At 43.0% G+C, this 12,586-nt stretch overlaps 1 protein-coding gene across 2 annotated transcripts in view; it reads left to right on the top strand.

Annotated features, from left to right (window-relative positions):
• Tnpo (transportin 1) overlaps nucleotides 1-12,586 on the top strand; it is a 55,257-nt gene that overhangs the window by 38,441 nt on the left and 4,230 nt on the right. For both annotated transcript variants that reach the window (XM_037432034.2, XM_075875086.1), the window contains 7 exons: nucleotides 349-435; nucleotides 1,619-1,726; nucleotides 2,962-3,120; nucleotides 3,835-3,922; nucleotides 6,014-6,112; nucleotides 7,612-7,707; nucleotides 10,983-11,058. In XM_037432034.2, coding sequence (XP_037287931.1) covers nucleotides 349-435; nucleotides 1,619-1,726; nucleotides 2,962-3,120; nucleotides 3,835-3,922; nucleotides 6,014-6,112; nucleotides 7,612-7,707; nucleotides 10,983-11,058 — 713 coding nt within the window. The remainder of the gene's footprint in view (nucleotides 1-348; nucleotides 436-1,618; nucleotides 1,727-2,961; nucleotides 3,121-3,834; nucleotides 3,923-6,013; nucleotides 6,113-7,611; nucleotides 7,708-10,982; nucleotides 11,059-12,586) is intronic.

The raw sequence follows: 12,586 nt of genomic DNA, 5'->3' as shown, positions 1-12,586 counted from the left end.
AGAATCTTTGCAATTGTATGCCTGCACTTTGTTGATGTCTTGGCGCATGGCTTCCCTTGAAGTGAGGTAGGCTGCTTAAAAAATGAATAACTGTGCATTCTTGGCATAATTTTGTCCCACAAACATACTTTTTACAAGAGTATTCATTCGGCAGTGAAGCCGTTCAGCACTGGAAGAGCTAGCACTGCACAGAACGCGTGGACTTGCCTATAATTTTTACAAAATGTGGCTGATACCTTCACTAATGGCTCTGCAGTAGCACGCGAGTGAATTACTTTTGATTGGATAAAGCAAAAATAAATGAAAGGGTGGTTGCTGGCACTGATCGCTCATCTTATTGTTTTTCAGGAGTACATCAACCTGCTGATGCCACCGTTAATAGAGAAGTGGAATGTCCTGAAGGATGACGATAAAGATCTCTTTCCTCTTCTAGAGGTAATCATGCTGGATACGTTCCTATGGCATTTTTTGTCTGTTTCTTTCATTTATAGTGCTGAAATCTGCTTCCACTTTTATCTTCATGTGATGATGACATTCTTCAAACTGAGCTGCTTTCTGGCTCTGATTTTCTTATGAATCGTACTGTCTGACATGTCGTAATAGGCAAGCTTAGGCAACTCACGGGCTCTGTTGATAACATTTACTTCTCTTACACAGCGTGGTGCAAGAACTCACTGCTTGTATCGCCACCCAAAACCACGCAAGCTTTGTTGATACACCCTGGTACAGTATTGCTGCATTGGGACAAGTCACTGCTGAGGGAAAAAATGTACACCCTCCAGATTTTTTAGCCTACATGCGCTAACGACAACCGCTGAGTCGATGAGTGCCTTAGCGCAGCGGCAAAATCAACTATAACACGCTCAAACCTCAATATAATGAACCTGGATATAACAAAATATTGGTTATATAATGTAGTAAATTAAATATAGTCTTGTATTTGATATAGTGTTGGAAATAAGCCTTTATAACGAATTTTCGGATGTAACGAACTTATTTCTATGCAAAATTCAACTTTGTTATTATGAGTTTGTAGTGAATGCTTTGTATGACGAGCAGTCCTGTGGCAGTCTGATGAGCATGTAGCCTTATGTGAGCCTGTTCAGGCCCTGCCTGAATTACCGAGGCGCTGAAGCCGATCGCTGTTGCGACGAAAGAAATAATCCTGCTCCGGAACCTGGCTATGTTCTCTAAAGGCAGAATCATGGCTGTCCAGCTCATGACATCACTTTTGTATTCATAACATGTGGTACAGGCTTTTGTGCAACGGCCTTGGAGATGGAAATGCTATAGACTTCTAAAAGACTTCCAAAGTTGTATCCAACTACACTCATACCTCGATATAACAAAGTACGTGAAGAACAATCTTGTAACATATACATAGTATTAGGAATAAACCTTTGGCGAATTTTCGGATACAACGCAATTATTTGTGTGTAAGACGCAACTTTTTATAATGGGGTTTGAGTGTACAGGTTCACAGAATTGGGAGGTTGTACATAGAGTTGTCATGGTTGCCTATGTTCTCTCATCACCAACGTGGTGGTTGCGCATTTGCTGTTGGTGCACTGGGCTCTTGGGTGTTAACCGTTCTGTGCTGTTTTGGGCTATCGCGCAGTGCTTGTCTAGTGTGGCCACTGCCCTCCAGTCCGGGTTCCTGCCGTACTGTGAACCTGTTTTCAGGAGGTGCGTCTCCCTGGTGGAGCAGACGCTAAATCAAAACATGGTGAGTCTTCAAGGCATTTCTGTTTGCTTTGTGCCTTTTAATATGACATATTCTGTAATAGGTGGATTATTTAGGAATGTTTATGCACAAACAGAGAAGGGGGAGGAAAAATAAACACAAAAGGAAAACAGCTTTGCTAGACATATCTGTTGTCTGGCATTTATGTTTATGTGTGCATTAAAAATTTTGAAAGCTTCTGTAGTAGTGGCTCATATGCACTGAGTGTACTAAATTTTGAAATGTAACATATATTGCAGGTTATCACTTGCATTCTACCAAAAGTCAAATCCTGCTACTATTCAAAATTGTTTCCAATAATTTTGAACCCAAGACATTGGCACAGGCCTTGTGTACATTTTTTTTTAAGTTGTGTAAGATATAGTTTTGTCAGGACAAATATGTCTATTTTTCTGTGTAGCGTGCGATATAGACTGTTCGAATGCAATTAGAAATCGTTATACCTAATTATTATTCACTTCAAGCTTAAAATTTACCACAGTCAAACTGCTTTATTAGCCGGTTGTCTACCAACCTGGAAAAGTTGGGAATTTGTATCTTTCTGGAAAAATTGGGGAATTACAGGGTCATGGAGACTGACAGCAGTCTGTGTGATCGTCACAAAAATAGACATTACCGTTGATGCAAGCGTAAAAAGCCACTCTTTCGGCTGCAAAAGAGCAAGAAGATACAGGGGAAAAAAAAAAGACAGTGCATAACCATTGCTTCTAAGTGTAGGCGCGAAAGGATACACCTACCAAAGGAATTTAAGGTTTACTGGTCTTTCAATACCTTCTACGGGACCCTTGTTCACAATAATAGCCATAAGAAAGGCACAGGGTACCTAAATCATCATGGAAAACCTTGAAAAGTGAGGGAATTTCGAAAAAGCAAATCGGTAGACACCCTGATAAGAGGCATGCTCCGGGCAGCAATTTTTGTCTTTTATATGAGATGTCTCTTATAAGCAGGGTACCTCTTATGCATTTTCTTGTCTACCTGTATTTCACTGTTGGCACACTAGTGTCTCTTATACCCGTTCGTCTCTTATGAAGGGCTTCAACTGCATTTGCACTAGCCTGATCCGGTTCTTTCTTGGCCGCTAGTGAACAAAGAACCACATGTGTGTACGTTTCGCCTCAAGAGGCTAAAGTGGAGTGCTAAGTGTGCGTGTGAACACGTTTACAAAAGCTTGTTCACTGTGCTAAGGTTGTCCATGACTTGTGCACGAAATGCAGGCCAACGCGGCCCATCCTGACCAGTTTGAGGCCCCCGACAAGGACTTTGTCATAGTGGCCCTGGATCTTCTGAGTGGACTGGCCGAAGGCCTGGACGGTCACATGGAGAGCCTCGTCATGTCCTCCAACATCATGCAGCTGCTCTACCAGTGCATGCAGGTGCTGCGTCTGCTACGCAAACACTCGCATTCACTTGAGCCAGACTTAGTATTGCCGTGTAGGAATGTCAAATATTGGTCCCTTTTATGTCACCTCTTGCATATCAAGGCTATATCGAACTATGCCATGGTTCAGTCAAGTTTTTGTTGCAGTTTACGTTAATTGCTTATAAATTAAGTCGGATTCTTGTGACAACTTGGTGGAAGCCATCGTCATCTTTTTAGTCTGTCAGCTGGGCTTACCCCACCCCTTTTCCAGCTCTCTGCACCATAGAGGGGCACTGCCTGCGGGACTAAGCCACTGTTGACCTAGTGGCAAGTGTCATGTGATCACATCATAGGGTGACACCACATTGTCATGATTTTTTACATCACTTGGGGGGGTGTCGACACTGATTGTCACTTTTCGTACTTGATGAGGCATTTAAGGCTTCCACCTGAATAATAATTTCCGCCAATGTTAGGGTGGGGGGGGGGGGGGGGGTATAGAAACAATTGTCGACATGTGTAGGTTCTCGCGTTCCAAGTGATGCAAAAACACTCAAGCACTGTGTGAAAATACATCAAGCACTGTGTGGCAACAACAGAACCATTATCATGCAGAGCTTGGGCATGGTTCTTGAAAGTAACGCAGCGAGAAAAATTATTACTTCCTAGTACGCATTCAGTATGACCATGCATTTTTACGTATCTGCCTGTTTTGTGCGTGTTGCAGGACTTGATGCCTGAAGTGCGACAGAGCTCCTTTGCACTGCTCGGTGACCTGACAAAGGCTTGCTTCCAGCACGTGAATCCCTGCATTTGTAAGTCCGCCATGAAGATCCTCTTGAAATTGATCTAGACACGCCGCGGCAATCCATTGCTGACTTGAAGGTTGCAGGATCAAATCCCGGCTGCAGCAGCTGCATTTCTGATCGAGGTGGAAGTGCTTGAGGCCTATGTGCATAAATATAGGTGCATAACTAGGGGGGGGGGGGGGGGGGGTCGTAGCAGAGTTTCTTCATTCTTAGTAGTAGGGCAATGAAAATAGGCATGTTCGTTCGGAAGTGCACAGAATGGCTATGAAAATATGAATACAAATATATCCTTTTTTTTTCCTTTCTTTATGCTTTAAAGTCGTGTCAGTACTTCTTTAAACAATGCATATGTTTACCAGGACCCAGAGGACAAAATTAAGAGGTTCAGTTTTCCTTATTACAGTGAAATCTCGGTAGAACGAACACCATATTAACGAACTTTTCAGATTAACAAACTTTTAAAAATCTCATGCCGTCTGCTAGTAGTTCCGATGTAAAAGTGTTTCACTACTATGTACTTCAGCATACCGACCTTTTCAAAATAACGAGCGTTAATTTACTTCTGCGTTATATTAACGCCTCAGTACAGCAAACTCTTGTTGTGAAATTCGTCGCGACCTCTGGAGCGGTACGCAACAGACGTCAAAGCAAACGGACGCCTTGCTTCTCTGAAGACGCGACGGTGCGGAGGGGGGAGAAAAAAAAAGGAAAAGGCTACTTTCTTTTTGTTTAAACGCCAACGCTGCAGGTTTACAAGCGCAGAGACAAGGGGTGAGGGCAACACGGGAGGGCAAAGTCAGCGAGGCAAAGTGGGAGTTGCAGAGCAGGAAGCATGGGCGTGGAAAACCTGAAACAGCAAGGGAGCATAAAACAAAGCTCGAGGAATTTTTTTTAGCACTTTTTTCTTTGGAAGAGACGACAGCCGCGGCGCTTCTGGTTTTTCTTTCTTCGTCACTTGTACATGGACTCTAGAGGCGTTGTTTGTCAGTCGTGTTCATCTCTTTTCGGCGATCACTTATCGCGAATGCAAAGCAAGTCGGCGTTCCCGCTGCGGCGCTACTACAAATGAGTTCATCTCTGCTTGCGATGAAGAAGCGGAAGCAGTTTTCGCTAAGCGAGAAAGTGGATATTTTTCGGCAACTGGAAGGCAGAAAGCAGGCTGTTCTGACCAAAGAACCAAATCGCACCACAAGAATGTGGATGAGCTGGAGGCCTTCGCGCTGCAAAGTTCGTGCTGCATAACAAAAAAAAAGCACACTTCTTTTAAGTAAACGTGCTTTTTATGGTGTTCACTTGTGCATGTGTTTTTTCTCTTGAAAAATGAGCTCAACGACCCACCGTTGTAAAGGTAAGTAATTTTGGTCGGTGAAAACTAAGTGTTTATGGTTAATTTTTGGGCTTTCACTATAACAACCTTTCAAAATAACAAAGAAAATGCCGCAGCCCCCTGAAGTTCGTTAAACCGAGATTTCACTGTAACAAGTGCCGAATTAATGATTTGAGCGAATTGTGTGGCCATCCGGTAAAAATATATTAGCATGTTCCGCACTTGAGGCAGGGGGGATGATTGTAGATGGTGCCTGCAGTGAGGGAGAACATTTCACAAAAACTATTCATTCTGTTTGAAAGCGCAGCTGCTGCAGTTCAGCACTTTAAGTCTTTCAGTGTGCCACAATTTGATAAACGTTTTTGCCGGCAATAGTTCCGCTTTTCACGAAAGACCGTGAAAATGTATAAATCAGAAGCATTACCTGGTATGTTATTACAGTAGCCGGCCAACAGATGTCGCTGTGAATAGTAGTTTACATTCCAAGTTTTAGTTCTGTAAAGAAGAGAGAAATAAAAAAAGTTGGGGTAAGTGGCACCGTTATAAGCTAAATGTCCCATTTATGGTGTGTTTTAGTTTTAATCGAATTTACAAATCTCGTTTGGGGTACGGAAATGGTTCACCTAGAAACATTTCTGTGTGCAATTCGAATAGTTTTGTTATAAAAGGGACAGGCTTAATCAGGTAAGCAGAAGCAGATTTAAGTAGCTTGCTTGTGAAGTAGAATTGTGCGAAGTCTTTTTGGACTTATCTTGTTGCCTCCTTTGCAGCCGACTTTCTTCCCATTCTCGGTCAGAATCTGAACCCTGAGATTATATCTGTGTGCAATAATGCAACATGGGCCATTGGCGAGATCTCTGTCAAACTTGGTGAGTAGTCAGCTCCTTTGTAGTGTGGGGCACTGTAATTTATCTTTTGTGGATATATTACTGCTTCGAATGTCCGAACTAATATTGTGGTTTTTGAATTTGCTTCAATATAAATATAAAATTTCTGAAGTTTCAAAGTGTGCAAGACAAATATCAGTAAACACGTTTTACCACATGCAAATAACCTGGAAAGGTGGTTTCGCTGCAGCACAGAGCAGCTGTGTCGTGAAACTGCCAATGCTGAGAAAATCTGCACTGCCGTGAAGTTGCGCAAAGTTATGCAAGCTTGTTTCTCGTTCTCATACCCAGATTATTATTATTTTTTTTTTTCAGTTTAAAAGTGTGTAAAGGATGGCAAATTTTAAAATGTAACACATTTCAGAATGTAAGTTGCTAAGCACTCTGCTGTAGTTTGCCACCTAAGTCATCATTCGCACCCATACTTCTTAGCGTGCCTGTGAATGCCTCGGCATAGTACATCTCTTCACTGTGACAAGTGTTGAACTTGAAAGCTTGCTTCTTTTGTTCTTTTCTTCTTTTTACTAGCAGCCTCTGGTAAGCAAATTTCACTGGCACCACTCTTGCCGCTTGCTTCTGGGTTGGTTTTCGTTAACTTCTGCCCTATTCTTGCTTTTGAGTATTTGGGGGTTGTAGTGGGCTTGAGATTTATTATTCATTTATTTATTTACAGAATACTGCAGGCTCATATCAGAGCCTATGCAGGAGTGGGAACAAGCATTTGTACAAAAAAAATCACAATCAGTATTCAACACGCACATTGTACACACAAAATTAATACTCTCATACAAACAAGTACGCATAGCAATTTGACCACCTCATTTCGGACTGTCTCCCTTGCTTAAGTGGGAAACAGTCATCTCATGATCCTGTCACAGGGCATCAATAATGTCATTAGCAGCGAAAGAGGTCGTGCGTATATACCATTTTTGTTGCGGTGACATGAGCATGGCAATTGAGATTTGCAGCTGACGTTTGTTTATAGAATGTGTTTCTCGAACCCACGCCTGCCGTACTTTTTTTTAATCCCGACAGCAGGGGCTAAGCAAGTGAGAACAATAACCAGTAAAAGGAACCATTTCAATAATATTAATGTACTAATCATGTTTAGACGTAGCGGGGTGTGGAATTAGCACTACTCTGTCAGCGCACAAATAAGGGGGCAGTCGATGCCCTAGCTGTCGTCTGCGTTCGCGAAGCAGCGCGTTTTGCCAGCAATAGTTCTGCCTTTCACGAAAGACCGTGAAAACGTCTAAATCAGAAGCATGACCTGGAATGTAAAGTTATCACAGTCGCCGGCCAACAGATGTCGCTGTGAATGGTTTTTTGGCAGACACTGTGAAATCCTAGGTCTCAATAACATTCGTTGCGAATATCATTTGTGATTCACTGTGAGCGACGCTGAATGTGTCTTGTGGCAGGGGTGGTTGTCTCGGAGAAACACATCTTAGTTGCCTTTTTGTGCCATGTTTGTCGTGCAGGCAGGGACATGAAGCCATACATCCCCATGGTACTATCTCAGTTGGTGACCATCATCAACCGTCCCAACACGCCGAAAACATTGCTGGAGAACACCGGTACAGTGTGTTTGCATGTGCAGCTGCAGTAGTAGTGCTAGTAATGCTTTGGGATAGTTACCTACTGTCCTTTCTTTATTATTGCAGGTGTAAACTTGCTAGTCCAGTGCATGGCATCTGTTTTGTAGTCTGGTTCTTGATTTTATGTCTAGCTGGCAGTGAACTTTAGAAGCACAGAAAGTAAAACCCATGTAAAAAGGAAATCTTGGCTACACTGGCCTTTTGTGGGACAGCATGTTGGCCATGTTCTTACAGACACCGAAATCTAGCAGCATGAAAGGCAAGGCCATTGTTATGGCACATTGAGCTGCATGGGAACATGTTGGGAGGTTATTGACCTAACTCACAAGGCTGTGAAGTTTGCATTAATGGCAATTGGCTAAAGTGGTGGTTTTTAATTGCTTGAATTGCTCAAGACTGGTTAAGCTTTCTGGCATTCTACGCTTCAGTGCTTGCATGGATTGGTTGGGGAATAAAGTCATAAGTTTACAGCATAAGGAACTCTCGCTGATCATAGCGTATTGGGGCATGCTTTATCTCTAGCATCAACTGGCGTAAATGTGGTCGTCTTAGTGCAACTTGGGCTTCAAGTTGTGTGGCAGGATTTGCAACAAGTGCAGCTTTGAGCTGGCATTACAGTTGAACATCGCTATAACAGGGTCATGTCAGAGGAAAAGAGCTTTGCAGTATCTGAAAATTAGTTATAAACATTGTTATAAACCCTCTGAATTTCTTATAATCACTGTACCAAAAGCAAGGTTATTCATTTACTTCATTATAACTGTTTTTGTTATACTGAGCTTTTACTAACTTAAATACTTTCGTGTCCTTCCTCGTTTCATTCAGTAGCTAGGCATTCATTTTGTGCAGTGTTGTCATCCTGGTAACAATCTGAGAGATGTTTTTTGCTGAACTTTTTCAAACTGCCACAAGTTCAGTAGCAGCTTTCGGGCCTCCATACGCACCGACCTGTAATCCGACCTGTTATGCTGTAATCACACGACTGGGCAAAAGCCGTAAACCAGCGGAGTAGTGGTACCCATTGAGCTGAACTGTATTACACTTGGCTACGCTTTGGCCTGCAATGTTGTTGGGTACCATAAAGCACTTTACTATAAGTTTGCTCCCTGTATCAATTGTGCAGGATTCATTTGCGTATCGTTGGTGCCGAAGCCGTTTCATCTAGCTAAACTCAAATCCCACCTGCATGTGCTTGTTGCCACGACTCTCTGCCCTTGTTGTTGGTACCGTCTATGTCTTGTTGGCAATGAACACTTTTAGGTGACCTACACTCATGCTCACATCTGACGTGTGTGGCTTTTTGCTATCTTTTAATGCAGACTGCTAGGTTATGCTGTACTTCAAATCCGCACGCAAACCTTTACTGTGTTATCTTCAAGGGTGCTGCGAACTGGGAAATGTTAGGGGTTTAGTACATTAGTGAATATAAAATATTAGGCCGGTGGTGATGGTCGTTCCACTTGGAGTGATCACGATAACAGTTCTGTTAGCATCAAACCTCATTGTAAAGTTGCCCGGATGTCTCTAATTTGTTGGATGTGGAGAAAAAAACTTTTTCAGATCTTTCTTGCCTTTACGAGTGTATAACGAATTGAGTTGGTCGTTAAAATAGCAACATAAATTTCTGCAGTGTTCCAAATTTGTTCCTCTTAGTAATAGAGCATGGAACTGAAGACTCTGTCTGCCTGCCTGTGTACCCATCGGTGCAGCAGATATTCCTGGACATTCTTATTTCACACAATCAAAGAAATTAGTTATATTATTTAAGGATACTATATCAAAGTGTCTGAATAGTTTCAGGGGATAGTTTGTCTTCCTCAGTATTAACTTGAAAGGGCTCATTTCAGCCATGTAATTTTACGCGGTCAGCACTCTGGGAAGTGTCGTTACAGATGACTCTTCAATGTTTTGACATGGTAGCCACTAAGTGCATGTTAGGCATAACAGTGGCCAAGCTGAGACTATGCCTTTAAAAACAGTAGCACAGGAAGCATCGTTCGAGGCACAATTATATTGAAGCTGAACTAAAACAGTAGGGAACTTCCTCGGAATCAAGTTTCTTGCAGCCCCGGTGCACTTGTACAATATCTGGTAGTATTTCTTCGGTCTGTACAATAAAGTGAAGGTCAATTCACAATTTCGTTTAAAGTTTGCAACTGCAGAGGCCAAGGCTGATTGATCGCACAAACTAGCAGCCGTAATTATTACAGGAAGCACATTACAGTAGATTCTCAGTAAATGAAAATCTGTTAAACGGCACTTTTATCTCTGCAATGCTTGGTTTCGGGCTTCTGCACCAATGTTCACCTCTCAGTAAACGAAACTCCTGTTAAATGGAACATATTTTCATGGTCCCTTCAGGTTACGTTTACCAAGGGTCTGCTGTATTGTGACACAACATACACAATTTATGCAGTGGTGTACAAAGCCCCGTGGTATGTTGCAAATCCATTTTCTGTGTGCTTCACGTTAGTCTAAAGCTGTCTATAACTTGAAAAAAACCTTTAGGCAACAACTGCGAATGATACTGCAGGAGTGGGCATAAATTTCACTAATAAATTTCTCGCCATGAAAGTAGCCATCCAGAACCGCACTCACTCATCAACACTCTACACCCGGTTCGAACCGTTCTCTTCATCAATCCTCTGTGCCGTTTGCTATTTCTCATTTGTTTGTTATTTTCACTCTTTATTATGGTTGGGTGCGCTCTGTGTACCTCGTTACGTGCAACAATCTCTCTCTTTCTCGTTTGTCTTGATTGCCAACTTGTTTAAACGATTATGTATACATATAATTTTTTTAGCCTGTGTGTGGGGCGCACCTGGCGTGGTGTGGACCGTTGTTTTTAATTGATTGAAACATTGTTGCCAATGATTTTTTGCGAGTGTCGCTGTGTTTGTTTGTTTGTTTATAGGTTGTCTTTGCTTTTTTCCTTTTTTCTCCTTTTTTTCTTCCCCACCCATTTCCCTCCACCCATCTACCACCCAACTTCCTGGACTACCCTCCCGGCCTACCTCCCTCCACCTGCCATGGACGTCTTCCCTCCACCCCTCCTCCACCTGCACCTCATTTACACCTCAACCATCACCACCACCACTGCGTCTGTTGTTTCGTTGCCTGCATCTTCCCGTACCACCGGTCCCGTTGCTTTAAAAAAAAAAAAAAAAACGGATCACCATCCTGCTCACCACACCAACCTACGCTGCCGCTGCCAACCTCCCCTCTTCCTTCGGACCTCCTCTTCGAACATGTAGCCATTACGATCGGGCGCCTTGGTTACGTTTGCCCCGAAGAAGTGGCACCCATGTTACAGCAGTTTATACGCCCGTGGTGTGTAAACCCCCTTTTTTTAATTTGTTTCTCTACTATGTCGTATCTTTTTGATCTGCCTCTCTGTCGGGTCTGTTGAACGTTTTTTGCCTTTCATTTTTATAATTAGTTTTCTTGACTTGCAGTTGGTTTTCTTTTTTGCAGTTGCCATGCTGTTTATGGTTTATTGCTCTCACTTTGTAGAGGTAGAAAGTCTTTCCCATCTGGTGGTGTATGCGTGCGTTGCTTCGCTGATTGTGTATATTTTATTCATTTTGATCCCCCCACTTGGAGCGTTGAGGCAGCACTGTGTTTAAATTGGTTGACAAATGTTCTTGTAACTTTGTGTGGCATAGCAATGGCCAGCTGTCTCAGAATAGAACAATGCTTTGCGTGTGCATTATGCTCTTCAGCACTTTTCTAACACGTGGCTGACCTTCAGTGAGATCGTTAGTGCGGCATGTGGCACTCTCTTGTGGGCGCAGTAACTACGCAGCCCGCGAGACTCAACTCTGCCAGTGGCCACAGGTCATTTGAGTATATATCATCATTGGTAGGGATAAACTGGACTTTGAGAATTAAGAGTAAATTCCAGGCCACTTGCTGCACTGTTATGTTTGGCTCTCATGCTCTCGGGAGCCTTGAATATCGATCAATAGCGTTTTCGGACCATGCTGTAAAAGATAAGTGGGTCGGGGAACAAGCATGTCTTAAAGGGCCCGTAAACCACCCAGAAGTCGAAATTCAGTTATGGTGGGAAAATTGTGACAACAAACGCGGAGCTGCGAGAATTTTTCGAAACAGTGGCGTAATAGAAGGGTTAGGTTCGTTCAATTGTCAAAGCCGCAGTGATCCCTCTTTTTGCTATTTTCTTCGCTACCCTCCATGGGTAGCGAAGAAAATAGCAAAAAGAGGGATTCCCGAACCGCTTTGACCTCTCGCCGAGCGCCCCTCCCAATATCGTGTGGCATACGTCATCGCTGATGCACTGCTTGAAAAACAGTCTACTTTCAGTTGCTGCGACTTCGTCAGCTGAGTTGTAGCTGTGTGCTTGTTTTCAGCACGCTTTAGTAGGTTTTTCAGCACGCTGTAGTAGGTTGCAGCACGCTTTTTTTCAGCACGCTGTAGTAGGTTGAACATTTTTTTTTAATATTTTCACAAATTTTCACCGAACAACAGTGTTTCTGATGCTGTGCCAAGCATTCTGCTTCCGCACAGTCCCACAAAAGTGAAACGAAGCCCTAGCACACTTGCTCAAGATTTAGCACTTTGGCGACCTCGCACCCATTTCATTGGGAGGCCGTACGAGGCCTCCCACTAGCCCAACCATCTGCGAATCATTGGCTTCTAGCTGCCAAGCTGTGGTGAAATTTCCCAGTGCCTCACCCCTCAAAGCAGGCATCGTATGAAACGTTGTGGATTGCCATATTGCCATAAATAACTGAGCAAAGTAACAGAGCCGCTGTAGAGTGCAGCTATAAAACTGCATAAGTTAGGTCAGTTTAAACAGGAAACAAATTTTGATGACGGTCAACTTGTCTGTGGATGT

Source organism: Rhipicephalus microplus, chromosome 10 (genome assembly GCF_043290135.1).
Source record: "Rhipicephalus microplus isolate Deutch F79 chromosome 10, USDA_Rmic, whole genome shotgun sequence".
NCBI classification, from domain to species: Eukaryota; Metazoa; Arthropoda; class Arachnida; order Ixodida; family Ixodidae; genus Rhipicephalus; species Rhipicephalus microplus.
Note: the sequence above shows the minus strand (reverse complement) of the source record. Positions and strands in the feature narration are given on the sequence as shown.